The sequence below is a fragment of the Melozone crissalis genome, unplaced genomic scaffold (assembly GCF_028551555.1).
Source record: "Melozone crissalis strain CALT ecotype California unplaced genomic scaffold, PUWL_Pcris_2 ptg000006l_1, whole genome shotgun sequence".
NCBI lineage: Eukaryota > Metazoa > Chordata > Aves > Passeriformes > Passerellidae > Melozone > Melozone crissalis.
The window spans coordinates 56,284,332-56,298,755 of record NW_026535784.1 but is presented as its reverse complement, the minus strand read 5'-3'; the positions used below and the strand labels follow the sequence as shown (position 1 = coordinate 56,298,755).

At 43.7% G+C, this 14,424-nt stretch overlaps 1 protein-coding gene across 2 annotated transcripts; it reads right to left on the bottom strand.

Moving 5' to 3' along the window:
- Positions 1-4,798: 4,798 nt before the first annotated feature.
- On the bottom strand, positions 4,799-13,747 carry NAAA (N-acylethanolamine acid amidase). Of its 2 annotated transcripts, XM_054293626.1 has the most exons (11): positions 13,546-13,747; positions 13,247-13,411; positions 11,615-11,741; positions 10,775-10,865; positions 8,959-9,035; positions 8,332-8,504; positions 7,959-8,021; positions 7,344-7,410; positions 6,830-6,858; positions 5,849-5,945; positions 4,799-5,107 (listed from the first exon to the last, which is right to left on the bottom strand). In XM_054293626.1, the coding sequence occupies exons 1-10, from the start codon at positions 13,713-13,715 to the stop codon at positions 5,870-5,872; spliced, it is 1,038 nt and encodes a 345-aa protein (XP_054149601.1). In that variant the 5' UTR covers positions 13,716-13,747; the 3' UTR covers positions 4,799-5,107; positions 5,849-5,869. The 2 variants fall into 2 exon arrangements, with proteins under 2 accessions (XP_054149601.1, XP_054149608.1); XM_054293633.1 differs by lacking the exons at positions 4,799-5,107; positions 6,830-6,858 and having other exon boundaries at positions 5,863-5,945.
- Positions 13,748-14,424: the final 677 nt, after the last annotated feature.

Genomic DNA, 14,424 nt, shown 5'->3' with positions numbered 1-14,424 from the left:
CACAGCAAAGCCTGCAACTCTCTCTCCCTTGCCCAGGATGCCCAGCTGTACACTGGCATCCTCACAGTGCCATAAGCAGGTGATGCAACAGGGTACATCACAATGCTCTTAGCAAAATACCTACACTCTTGTTTTATTCTAACAGCACCATTTTATATCAATGGCACAGATTGCCTGAAATCACTGCCAAATGACACCCAGTTTTACCTAACTCCTTACCTTCTTTGTGCTCAAACAATGCAAATACTCTGACAGCTTTCCAGATTATTAACTACTCCAAGGGACAATTGCACACAAAACTCACCAGTTATAGCTCTTGTTTGTCACCTCCAATGCCAGGAAAACCAGAGTTCAGGAAGAAGTTCAGAACTTCTGAACATAGGCCCATCTGGCCTATACAAAAATTTCACTTAATAACACAGATCTGAGGATTTCAACAAGCTTTAGGTTTCCAGAGAAGCAATGGTAAAAATTATTAATTCTGCATTGGCCCCTTCCCTAAGAACTAGAACACTTCTATGTAACCTTGAAAAACAATGGAGAACAAACCTGAAGCAAACACTCAAGTATGGTGTTTAGTACTTTGCCTGCTGAGGATGTGTTCAGGGTACCACCTGCCTGCTTTGATAAAACGTGACCATGGATTTGAAGTCACCTTTGGGAACAATTTTTCTGTTATTTCCTTCTCTCCCTGCAAAACAAACAGGCGTTTATTATTTGGGCAGCCCTACTTTAAACACATTTTTGCCATCCATAGCGAGGGATAGCCTAGTGTTAGTGTGCCCTAATTATCATATCATAAAAAGGCTTATCAACAGGTCCCTCCCAAGCAGTTGCTGGAGCCATGAACTTCATGTGTTGCCCTCAGATTTTTGTCAGGGCCACAACCTGAGCAAAGGAGCGCACAGGAATAAATCAGGATCCAATGGAATCAAACCTGTTCCAGGGCTGGAAGGACTGAGGAAGAAATAGAACCAGTCCAGCTGCTCAGCACCTTGGATCCTTCCTCATCCCCCCAGCAGTGACATGCACCTGTCCCTTCCTAAATTCCTGCACCTAAGAAACGGAAGAGGAACAGAGACCAATCAAGGGACAGACTCAAAGAGCGGATGAACTGAACATAAGCACCACTTCAGGTACAGGTTGTCTTAACTTACAGGTGAGAAACATGATTCATCCAGAAAACAGCCAGCTACCAAGCACTCCTTCCTCATCCTGCTCTTTCCTGCCACTCCTCTCCTACAGAAGTACTTCCTTTTCTCTGGTGTAATCAGGAGGCCTCTGCAACAGGTTTTCCTCACACCTCCTTTGCACTGGGCTGTCCCTGACACATGCCATGGCACAGAGCACCTGCCAGCGAACACCCACATTCTAAAACCAGGTGACAAAAGCCACCACACACACTTAAACCACCACTAAAGAGGCACAGACTTGAGAGCCCCACATGGACACAGACAACCAGTGGAACACCAAGTACAGGGCCTCAGGAGAAGGCCACACACACATAGAGAAGATACACATTCCCTACCACAGGGGGTAATGTTTCACAGGCAAGAGAGAGACATAGCAGCCAGAATCCATGCACTTCCTGAGCCACTGGGGAACACCGTTCTTGCAACTCTTCAAACACAAACAGAGGACTTGCTCAATAACACCATCTGGTACCCCATGAAATTCAGGCAAGGAAACCTTGCACAAATCCACTTGAGTCAAATGCCCCAAAACCCAAACTACAAAAGCCTAGGTACATTTCCTGGCTTAGCCTAATTATTTTAACATCTCCAAAACCAAAGCAAGGGACAGCATTCTGAACCAAATCCAACACACTGGGTATTTGTGCACCTCATAGATCTTTGCAGAATGTGGTGCTCATCCCACAAGACCTGCCAGAAATAACTCAGCTAATGTGAAGCCTGCTCCTAGGAAAGGTGACATTTCATGCATCATGAACAGGATGCCCACTAACCTGACAGTTCTATAGACATTCCAGCAATGGAAGGAATAGGTGGGCAGAAAATGGAAGGCAACAGGAGGACATAACAGACTAAAAAGTTTACTAGGGAAAAAGCTAAAAGAGATGTTGGAGGGAAATCAATTTTAAGTTCTACTAAAAGAAAAACAGTAAGAGTTTAAGAGCTACAGATTATTTAAAAACCAAATACTTCTCCCAAGGATAACAATGCTAGCTAGCACTAGGGAAAGTGATGATCCTGCCTTGCCTCACAGTAAATACCTCTGTATGGCCCACGTGCACATCAGACCTGGCACCATCGTAGCTGCAAGCGAGATAGTGAAGTGTGTTTTATTTCAAACACACAACCACACAGTTATTGCAGTGCCAAAAAGGGGAATTGCAGATACCAAACTCCCAAATGCAGCTTAATACACACCTTGGCATACAAAAAGGATATTTTATCTTAAACTTTAAACTACTTCTGAACACAAAATCCTGTTGCCAAGAATTAAAAAGAAAAATGCAACTTACCTTGCCAAGTCCTAATTTATGGATTTGTTGAGACAAACACAACTGAAGCTCTTCACTCGATAAATTTTGGTTGTGTTTGGTACCCAAATGATCACTGATTTCTGATGCTATTTTTTAGTTACAGATGCAAAATCTCCTCCTCAGAATCCAAATAGGAAAGTAAGATGTTCCCTTGGGCAGGCAGCACAACACAGGCCATGTCTCTGTGCACGTGCGACCCAGAGCTGGTGCAGACACTTTGATTTATTTACTGCCCAGTTATGAACAGACTTAAGAACGCTCTACCACGTGACACTTAATAAAGGCTACAGATCTCAACTGGATTAGGATTACTCAAGGGATTATGAATGAGAAATACAGCGTGTTGGCCTCTCATCCTTGGAGTCAGCTCTTACACACTTGCAAGCTGCCCTCTGCTAAATGCAAGCTTCTGGAGGAAAAATAATTCCAAGTTTCACCCCTTATTTGTGTTGGGCTGAACAAGTATTTGGTGCTTCGTAGCTAGGGAATCTATAGAGCAGAAAGGAAAGGATGTGGAAAAAGCAACGATAATTTATCTTGTTTTATTACTTCACAATTCCAGGGCTTGAGAAAACAGGAAAATCACTGTTCTTTCCAGTCTTTAAAAAGTGCACACACAGAGCAGATGAAATCTCACACAGATATATGACCAGCAACCTATTCAAATACCTATAAATGATCCACTCCTTTTTTTTTATTTTTGAAAAAGCAATGTCCACAAAATCATAGAATACCAGGCAACAGAAATACTTCCAGGATGTTTCAGTCCAGTCTTTCTTGGTCAAAGACTCCCACAAAACATCCAAACCTACCAAAAAAACCCAATCACTGCTACATTTTAATGTTTCTAGCATTAAGATGGTTTTGTTTAAAGTATTAACACATCTCTGCATTTTTATCAAACTTCAGTTCTTATCACAAGTACCTTAGCTACTCACAGGTCAAGTATCTTACAACTTAGATATATCACTCAGCAGTTGATCAGTATTTATATTTTTAGCTTGTCATTAAACTAAAACCAGGAAGTTATATAGCCTGTGGGTTAGCAGAAAAGTGGCAGAAAGGCTTTATTTGGTTGGCAGTCAGCCTCTTGGAGTGTTGGTTGCCACAGAAGATGCAAGGCTTTCAAAGAAGTAATTTATAAGGAAAATAAAACAAACTACATTCCTTGCTTGTTTAAACCACATAACCCCAAACAGCTGCTCAGACACAACAGTGGAAGCAAATTGCTTCTTGAATACTGCTAGGTACTAACAACTTAGACATTCCATATTGTACACATTGAAACAAACATTGGGCCAAATTTATATACCAGAGCATCTGGGCACACCCCTGTCAGAGGATCATCAGCCTAATGCTGCGGAGGTCAGAATGACTACACAAAGCCACACCTGTAAGGATCCTGTAACTGTGGGCAGCTGTTATTTAAAAGTAAACCTGGTGGGATCACAAATCAGTGCCTACTCAGTGAATTAAAGCAATGGCATTTTCTGGAATCTCAAAGATGGTGAGCATTTTAAAATCCTGCTCCAGGAACTCTTCTTCAGCTTTTTCATTGCCTGCTGTACATCTCTGTCTAAACTGGGTCAAGGCACAGCTTGCAGCACTTTTATCCAGGCAAGGGAAGAGTATGCAGGTAAGTAGGTTATAAGGCTCAGCACAAGGAGATAAAGGGCCCTCAGCTCCAGAAGGTGCTCTCAGAGCAGTTTGCATAACGAGTGCACACCCACCACAGCCAGCATGGCATGGATCTGCAAGTGGTGCTGTCACCTTCATACAGGTGACATTTTATCCAGTGAAAAAGGGCGCTTGCCAGCTTTACTTGAAGGTATCCACTCACCTTGACTCTTCAATTCCCTCGGTATCTCTGGAGCACACGTGTCTAAACTCAATATACAGTCAGCACAACCTGACAAAAGCCCCACTGCTCTGCAGCGTAAAACAAAATGTTAACTTTTAATGCAGGTAATTTGATCTGAATGTACAAAAAAAAATGTAACTGGTTTTTAACCTCCCTGCTACCCAACACAACCTCCTCTCGTCTACCAAGGAGAAAAGTACATTACCACTGTTCCTGAAATAGCTCCTGATTTCTGATTAAAAAAAAATACCTGTAGTCTACAGCTGTGTATGCTGCTGACTGCTGCATCTGCCCCTGCTAGGCCCAGGATCAACAACTCCTCACAGATGAGGGAAAAGGATGAGGACCTAGAAGTAAAATCCCACAAGGCTTCATACATCAAGCTATGAGCTGAATATTTTTATTTAATTACTTCAGACTTTCAGGCTATGTAATTTACAAAATGTATTTATTAGTCAGCAGAGAAGTACATCGCAGTTGCACAACTCATACCAAAAATAGTACAAGCCATTTTTACCCATCAACATCTACTAGAGCATCAATTAAATTACAGGAAATTTCAAACTTCCATTACAGGTCATCAACAGGATCACCTGCAACACTTTGAAGAGTTAACAAATCACTGTTTCCTGAATGGCGCACATCATTCATGAACCAAAGCCACTGTACTGCTCCCAGGGGTGATTTTAAAAGCACATGTTAGTCTTGCACAGCTTCAGCTTCTCACTCAGTGTGTTGAACTAGAAAAACAGGCAAGAGAGCACAGGTTTGTCCAGAGTTAAGTGAAAAACAAGTTCTACACAATCGCTAGAAAGAATTATTCTTGCTAAAATCAGATCTGACAGAACTGCTGCAAATATAATAGCAATAGTATTTTTTAAAACCTCTTTAAACTGAAATACAGCTTCTTGTGCTCTTGCCAAGGCCATGCAACCAGTTTCTTGGCATAGAAATTCTCATAGTATCTCTCTGAAGCTGTCCCCATGAGGCACCTTGTGAGCTCAAGAACTTCAGCTTACTCTGTACATTCACAGGACAGAGCCCCCAAAGAATGCTGCTCACATGTATCACTGGTAAGCAGCCATTACCAACCAAGTTCAATTTTTCTTAGTGCTAAGTGCACCATCCCCTCCTGCTGGGATTCAGTTCCCTCTGGCAGGGCTTCCTGTCATCATCCACCTGATGACATGCAAGTTTCATAGTGGGGCTGGTAAAAATAGGCTAAACATTCCCAGAGGCAACCTCTACCTTTAGGTTGCAGCTTCCATCCCTTCCTCTCTGATCAAAACCCTAATATATTCTCCAAGAGTTTCACTAGGAGAGTCAATATTTAACTCCCTCTAAAACAATGGAAGGTATTTATCCAAGGGCAATAAACAAGCAGCATCAGGAATTCAGACTGGGTCAGCATGCCAGTGCAATGCTTTGGCCCTCAGTGACTCTGAAGCTGCAATTGTTGTGCAAGTACAGATGGCACTTACACCTCTGCCACTTCCATCTCTTCACTCCCCGGCTCTCATCCATGTCTGGTACCGATCTGGAAGTGCAGCACTCATGACTGTAGTGTATACTGTGTTACTGGCAGGGAAAGAGCAACAGAGAGAGTGAGTGACATCCCAAAGGCAGGAGGGGGAATCCATCTAGCTAGCAAGGCAGCAGGACAGGTATTTATGGAAACAAATATTCGGCTTAGGTACAGAAGGATTTAGGAAAAGAGACTGATTAAATTAAAGACTGTTGGCATCAATTTTTAGTGTTCTTTCCCCCACACAGCACAAGAGAGGAACTGTATTAAACAATTGATACTGTATCTATGTCACAATAGCTGAGATGAACCTTTTCCTTTCCCCATTACCTCACATTGACAAGGCAGGGCAGAGGTAGAGGAAACCATTGCCAAGCTCCAATGACAACGACTGATACAGAGAATATGATCAAGCTCCATGTAAAAGTAAAACTTGAAAACATGATAACTTGCAAAAGTGCAATTTCTGGAACAGCACAGAAGAATGGAGTACTGAAACGTATCTCTTGAAAATGTAGTAAATGGCATCTAAAAGCTTTATCCCACTTCCTTTATTACAAATTAATCAGAGCTCCATCAGAACATGCAGAAAAAGCTACTGTCAGTGTTATCACAAAGCCCAAATTTCCAAAAATGGGCAAAGGAGTCCATGTGACCTCTAGCTGCTCCTCCAAAGAAGTAATTTGTTTCACTACTCCAATGCAATTTCCCATTACCAGACTGAGCCCAAATAAGTGCAGTTCCCTAACTGAAGTGGTAGACCCAAAAGGAACAGTGTTGTGGAAGTAGAGGGTCATGAGCACAAGCCAAAATCTAGGCTGGGAAACCACAGGACTCATACACATAAGGAAGATCCTAAAGAAGCTTGTGGTGTGCTTTCAAATGGCCTGAGGCACAGCAGGAGGCACCAATCAACATCTCTCAATCTAATACTTACTTGTTTAAGACTGGCTTCACTGACAACACCTGTACAGAAAGTTGGAAGAGTTGTCATTTGGGGAGATAAAGAGGGAAGTAAATGGCTATTTAGAAACAGCAGTAGGATGAAGTTATGAAAGGAATAATATAAAGTCAAGAACTTCCCACCTTTTTTAAACATCAGACCATTCTACTGAAGTACTTTCAAAACAAGCCCTCTGAAAGACATTGCAATTCCCAAAGGTCACCATGTCTAACACTAAGTGCCTGTGCTTGAAATAAGAAACTGCACAAAGATGATGGGATTCATCTCCCACACTTTCCACGTGAATTGGTCAACTGTTACGAAATGCCTAAATAGGAGTCCAGAAGCATTTGGAACAACTTTCAGTCTTCAACCCCCCCTAGAGACAGCTGTGCAGTAAACCTTGTTCCCCACAATAAAGCACAGCTTTTACATCCCTGATGAAAGAACACTTGTGTTTTGTCAAAGAACTTGAAGAGCAACTCATAAAGCAGAATTTGAGAACTACCTTAAAGAGTGTATCAAAGTTGATGTTGTGCTGTCCAGTAGCATTGAGAGCTTTGATGGCTGCAGTTCTGTGGGAAAGCAACACATTATCAATTAAACACACTTGTCTGTTTCAAAGGCTACAAAGCACCAACACAAACACCTTCTTACTAAAGGCCTTAACACTGAAATGCCTGCTTTGGTCTAAAATAACCCCAAGTTGTGTGACTGGATCTCATCTCACAGTATTGAAGTTCCTGTTACTATTCCATTGAGCACATATCAAGAAGCAATCTGCCAATCCCTTTTTGCACACTACACAGCCTAAAAATCCCATACAAACACCCTCCTAGTGCCATCCACTTTGGCACTGTTGATCTAAGTCATTTACCTCCTACTAAATTTTGCTTTCTGAGCAAGTTTGTGGCCTAAGCATTATCTTTGCAGTTTCTCTTTATGCTAATCACTGTCTCACACCCTTTCATCTGTGAGTATTGCTCTACACCATATGTACTCCCTTCAGAGTGGCTTTACAGGAGCTGAATGAGCTGCCTGCTGCAGGAGCAAACAGCTACCCATACCTCTAGCCACTTTGAAAACACATGTTCTCTCCCCACAGAGCTTCCAATCAATTTACCTGCGATCATCAAAAGGAGGAGGGGTAGTCCAGTGATCGTAGTTTGTCTCCACACGGAACCACCTGCAACAAGCACATAAGCAAACAAAAGGTGACTCAGTAGGTAATGCATAAAGTCCAACAATCTGTATCCTTATATTGCCAAAAGGAGAAAACTCCCTCAAAAGGCAACTCCCTCCACTTCTGCAAGCCCAAGGGCCCCATGCTGGTAGCTGTAACAGCCTTGACCATGAACTATGGCACACAGGAGGGAATCCCCTGCTGTAACCATGACCAAGAGGTGCCCTGGTTCTCTCCAGGAAATTGTGCCACTAAGCCTGTCACTCAGAAGGGAACATGAGAAGCAAAAACCAAGCAGTTTTTTCCTACTTACGCTCCACCTAAGGGATCAAGAGGCCAGAGATCTGCTGGTCCTCTTCTATTCCTCGTTATGACCATGCCTTCTTTGGGTGAGACACCTCCCACAATATAGTAAACCTCAGCAATGATGGGAATGTCAGCCAGTCTGAGAACAGCAGCCTGGAAGTCCTCTGCTTCACTCAGGGTCTAACACAAAAAGGAGATGAGTGAAGTTAAGCACAAAAACAAGTACTGGGACATCTTCAAAATATGACGGTCCAGCTAATTGACTCTGAAGTGCTACTTGAAAATATTAATATAACAACATAACAAATAACATAAGATAACCCCTGGCACAGGTATTCACCATCTAGGAGTACAGCTGTCTCAACTGGTTACGACACAAGTTACAGCTAGTTGAAACACTCCCTAGGAAGGAAGCCTTGGCACAGCTTCTCCAGGACCTTTGGCACTGGAGGCTGCCCTCCAAAAGGGCTGGGTTTGCCTCACTACTAAATACAGGTACACACTTAGTTTCTCCTGAGAAATTCATTTGCTTATCAAGCTGTTAAGTCTTCTGTGCCACTGATTTTAATTTACTAGATATTTAAGGACAAATGTGGCACAGCTGTGAAATGTAAGATCAACTCACTGCACTTACATCTCTCACAAGCCAGCTGACCGGGTAATTCCTATTGAAGAAAGCAGCTATAGCATTTTCCCACCATCTACCACCATCTGGGGAGAAAAAGAATTACTATACATGTAATTTATATACAGTGAAACAGGGTAGGTGCCTATCAGCACTAAGTACCAACATTTTACGGGAGAAGTGCCAACAAGGAGCACAACCTTCAGGTGAAATATATATAGACAACACAATTCCAACTGACAGTCAGCCACAGCAGTTTTGCAGAAACCATCTCAGACCTGTCACGACAGGAATGATAATAATCATCTCATTACTCACCTTCCTGAAATATTAGAACAGGAAGAATTTCACAGAAATAATAAAACAGCTAAAAAAAGAGGCAGTGATAGTGCTTGTGTTACTGGGAATAATAAGCAAAGTGCAAAAACCAGAAGGCCAAGTTTGTTGCTATTTAAACACACTTCACAAAGCACAAAAAAAAAAAAAAAAAAAAAATCAGTCTGCTTGTCACTTGATAGACCCTGATGCTGATTTAGTCATCCTGATTCCCCAAGAGCCACATGCTCACTTCCCTCAATTCATAGTTCAGTTGGAATTAACTGAAAACATTTTTCACTTCAGATAAGTCAGCAAGCAGTCAGCAGCAGCCCATGGACAGAACTGCAGCATGTGTGGAGTGAACATAGAATGTGGAGAGACACAGGACTTTGGTACACAAGCTTTCCTCAATCAGGCCTTTCAAGAGACTCAATAAACATGTAACACTTGCCTTTAAGCTGAACTAAAAGCGGTTTTCCCCAGTAACTAACAGCCCAGGACACCCCAGTTTTGAAAGCATTAACTAACTACTCTGGAATCAGAAGCAGTGTGCATGTAAACTATGGAAAGAATTTAGTGAATCCAACAAGGCAGCATGAGCAACGCAAACAGGAAGCAAGAGGTGCAAGTGCTCCATAACAGAATCCCTACTCGGAGAGAATGTACCGGTGGAACACAGAGTGAATATTGTTTGCATAGCTAAGGAGTTGAAGAACAGATTGTTCAAGATTTAAAAAAAAAAAGCTTATCACCATCACAAGGGAAAAATAAACGCTTTAGATGTTGGTTCTGAGAATACATCATTGCCAGTTCTAACAGTCACCTAATAAAGAAGAGCACAGTATCAGCTTCTTAAAAGGAATAAAAGGGAAAGAAATGGACACAATTTCCCAAGCTTTGAGTTGGACATAACTGTCATTACTTGTGAAACTGAAGCCCTTATGAACAAGGCAGTGACCTTCCCCCTGCCTTCCCCACTGCTACAAACTTTAGTTCGCAGTAGTGGCATCTCTCAACTCTGCTCTACTACTGACCTTGCTTAACTGCCTTTCTGGTGTCTCCTGGCATTCCCTCAAGGTCTGCTGCCTTTCCCCTACATCTTCCCCCTCTTTCCAACTGCCTTATGAGGCCAGGCAAGAATGGAATACAGCAGAACCAGCAAAGGAGCAGTTTCTTCACTGTCCAAACTGCATCTTGGTATCTCAGCCCCCACTTCTGCCACCTCTAATGCTGGCTCTTGACCAGACCACATCTTTTACAGCATTGCCAAGGCTTTCCCCATCCTTTGGCACTTTCAGCTCAGGTGACACTGCTGACAAATACCTTCCCCTACACAGTATCCAAAACCAGGCATGTGTGCTTTCACTCCCTGAGGGCAAGGCAAGGCATTCCACTTCAGGTCCTTTTTGGCAACCTTAACTGCATTGCTCCCTTTGGGAGAAAAAGGCCAAGGCAGGTGACGATCAACAAAACACACAACATCTACTGTGGAAGACACTCCCTTTACCTCGTTCATCTCCGGAGATAGTGAACTTGTGTGGACTCTGCCCAGTCCATAAGCCGACGTAACCAAGAAATGTGGTGCCTTGGTACGCAACCTGAAACCAGGAAGGAGAGCAGTTGAGCATTCCAGAACAGCACACAGATGGAACCTGCAGCCTGTACTTCTTTCTATAGCTTTCACACCTACGTTACTATAGCACACTGTGCCTTCAGTTACAAGAAAACATGCTGAGTAAATTGTAAAGTGACTCTGAGGCCTCAAACTCACAGCATTCCAGTTGTTTGTGATCACTGAGAGCTACAAGACTTTTGCTCAGGTTAAATTGCCAAGCAACAAACAACTTTTCTGTTTAAAAAACGGACTAATGAGCATTAAAAGAAAAAAAAAAGTCAGACTCACAAAACTGCACTAGCAGCTAGTTCTTTTTTGAAAATCTTTGTCTAAAGACACATTTGTTGGTCACAGAAATTCACAAGGTCTAAAGAAAAAAAGCACCTTAGAATTGGTTCCTACCAAAACTGATCTCTTTGCCATATTCCCTAATACCTCTTTTCTTCTTTAGCATCTTGACATTTCCTTCTTTCGGCATCTCTTGGAAATAATATCTTGAATACCAGATTAAGCTGTTCTACTTTGTCCAATCCATCACCATAAACTGGATGCCCAGAAAGGAAAGAGAATCGGCATTCATCCCACACTGCTGGAGCATAACTGTGCTGCTCTAACAATTCAGTAGAATTGGGATGAGAACCCCATTCCTACATTAAACCCCCCATCTAAGCAGATACAGGGCTGTCCCATTCTTCACAGAACACCATCCAGCCATGCCAACCGAGACCATACCTGCCCACCCTTGATAAACTGCACATCCAGTGTGATCTTGCTCAATATATCGACAAAAGCGTAATCCAGGTTCCGACCATGGTAAATGTTGCCTTTGTCATCCTGAGCCACAATGCTGGTACAGAACCTGCAAACAGAACAGGACAAGGAATGACTGAAGGCACAGCTCTGGCACTGCTTGCAATATCCTAGCTGCAGGAGCTCAACCTTTCAGAAGTAACTGAGTTGATGCTCTGCTAAGTGTTTTATTCATGTTACCATACAAAGAGCAGTCCAATACCACTCCACAGTCCAAGCAGGTCAGAAATTAAAGGGCATGCAGAAAGCAGCACTTCCACTTGGGAAAAACCATTATTTCATTTCACTTCTGTAAGCCATAATGAAAAGCTAACATCTGAAAGCATCCATAAGTGTCACACTTCTTGCAGTTAATTCTGATGATTTCATTTCCATTTGGACTGTCTATAATTTTAATCATGAGTAGATACATTCAAATTAAGTCCCAGCAATAAAACTGAAGAAAATTGGTTCATGTATCAGCCATTTCAATAACAGACTACTCTCTAGAACATGAAGAATGCTCTAATTCCTTGTGTAGCAAGTTCAGTTTCATTAAAACAGGGGGTTTTTTTTGTAAAGTATATTGCACTGGCAGGGAATTAGATTATTTTCTCTGTAGTTTTGAGTTGGTCATTTCAGTGATGCATAACTCTGCCTCTCAAAAATAAAGGTAAACAATTCTTCACATAAGTAGGCTATTCCCAGTTGATGGGGGTTTTCTAGTATCCAAGCCAAGAAACCGAATTTCAGGGGCCTCACCAGGGCAAAGTATGGCAAGTATCCTCTGTGAAACACTAAAAGAGCCAGCAGTTAAATATATCATATTCAATATTAGTCCTTATTAAAAAAAATTATCACTGAGTACTACACATTAAGAAAAAAATTATCCAAATGCAAACAAGGAGCCATATGCCTTGATATTGGCTAAAATGTATATGGAGAAATATTTTAGGCTCCCCAGAGGCAACACCAAGTGTTGATTATTCTTCTGCACCCTGTTTCTAGGGCAAAAAGAGACAAAAAAGTCAGTATTTTTTCACTGAGATTTTGTTTGCTGCCATAAATATACTAAAGTCATTTTCCACTGTTCAAATCGAGAAGTGAGATTATGCAGCCATGGTGACCTTTCATCCAGAAAGTAGTTTAGTAGTAACTTTATCTCAGATTAATGAGAGAGCACCTAATTACTCTAGCCTCCTTTTTGGCCATTTTTAAGTGACAGAGAACATTACATCCCCTTCAAACATAAATAATCTCTACTTTTGGATGGATATACTTTACCAGCAAAAATGATTTTTGTATTTTAATACGTTTATATATATGTACATATGCTTGTATGTATGTACATACACAAAACTACGACAGATAGGAGTTGTACTTCCCAATAGAAAACATGACCATTTCTCGTTCCATTGAGCATTCCATCTGCCAGAAGAGAAGGAAACCTTCTGGCTGAACAGATGAAGTGGTCTCAGAACCAAGAGTGCAAGTAACCCAACACGTGCCTTCCCCCACGCTGAACTGAAGCTCTCCGCTCAGCTGTACGAGACCATGTAAGTACTCAACACTTACGCAGTGGATTCGTAGGCGAAGTTCAGCAGGATTCCATCTCCGAGCTTGATTCCAAGTGCTTTGCACATCCCCGCAATCTCTCCCGCGAAGGGCTGGGGCATGAAAAGCTCCAGTTCGGCTGCTATGGGCTGGATGACCTGGTGAACCCATTTGGGTACGCTCTCGCTGCAAGGCACAGCCGAGGAGGGGTCAGCCGAGAGCGGGCCAGCGGCTCGCAGCTGGCAGCCCTGCTCTGCTCCACCAGCCCTCCCGGCGCTGCCCCGCTCGTCCCCCCTCCCCGCCTGCCCGGCCGCACGCACTCGATGATCCGCTGGACGGCGGCGCGCAGGAAGGCGGGCTCGAAGTGCCGCAGCACGGGCAGCCAGCGCTGCTCGGCCGGGCTGTCCAGGCTCACGTTGCAACGCAGGGGGGCCGCCGCCCCCGCCACCCCGCACAGCAGCGCCAGAAGCGCCCACGGCCCGCAGCCCATGGCGCAGGACGGAGCGGCAGCGGCGCCCCGGGGCCAACCCACCCTTCCCCGCGCCGCAGGGCCCGCCCCGGCCCTGCCCGCCCCAAGGCGTCACGGCCCGCCCGCAGCCTGCGAGCCCGCTTCGTCCCGTGAGACACGGGACCGAGCAGCAGGTACATGGTACAGGGTAACCTGTGCATTGACCCGGCTCTGCTGCTGCTGCTGTTGGGCCACACTGATCAAAGCCGGTCCAACACTGTCGTTTCCACACTGAGGGCAGAGGGAACAAACCCACGCTTGGCAGAGCTGTCAGCATGCTGGCTGACACAGCAAAGCTGTAAACAAGAGGGAAACCGGGAAAGAGGAGACTAGACCGTGGTCCTCTACCGCAGGGGCAAAAAATGACCACTCACTCTCAGTGTCAGAGGGTATTAGAGTTTCTGGACACATGCACAAGAAAAACTGCTCACCAGAAAAAACACCCCTAGCAGTACAACTGTGGTGTACAGATTGTACTTGCCTTCTCCCCTCCGCTACCTTTGGCTCCAGCCCCTGCTCCACACTCCATCCCAACAGCACTCTGTTTCCCAGCTACAGGTGGCTCCTCCACCTGAGAGCTCAATGCGCTCCCTGCTGAGTACCAATCCCTGCCCTTCCCTCAGCAGGAATGTACAATTGGAATAAAACAGAGCTGTAAAAAAAAAAAAAAAAAACACCAAAAAACCCCACC

Bases quoted from the DNA above. Each gene is read 5' to 3' on its own strand.
- NAAA (XM_054293626.1), bottom strand. From the start codon at position 13,715: ATGGGCTGCGGGCCGTGGGCGCTTCTGGCGCTGCTGTGCGGGGTGGCG. The intron at 13,412-13,545 runs GTGCGTGCGGCC...TGTGCCTTGCAG, and splicing joins GCCGTCCAGCGGATCATCGA to CGAGAGCGTACCCAAATGGG. The intron at 11,742-13,246 runs GTAAGTGTTGAG...TTCTGTTTGCAG, and splicing joins TTCGCCTACGAATCCACTGC to GTTCTGTACCAGCATTGTGG.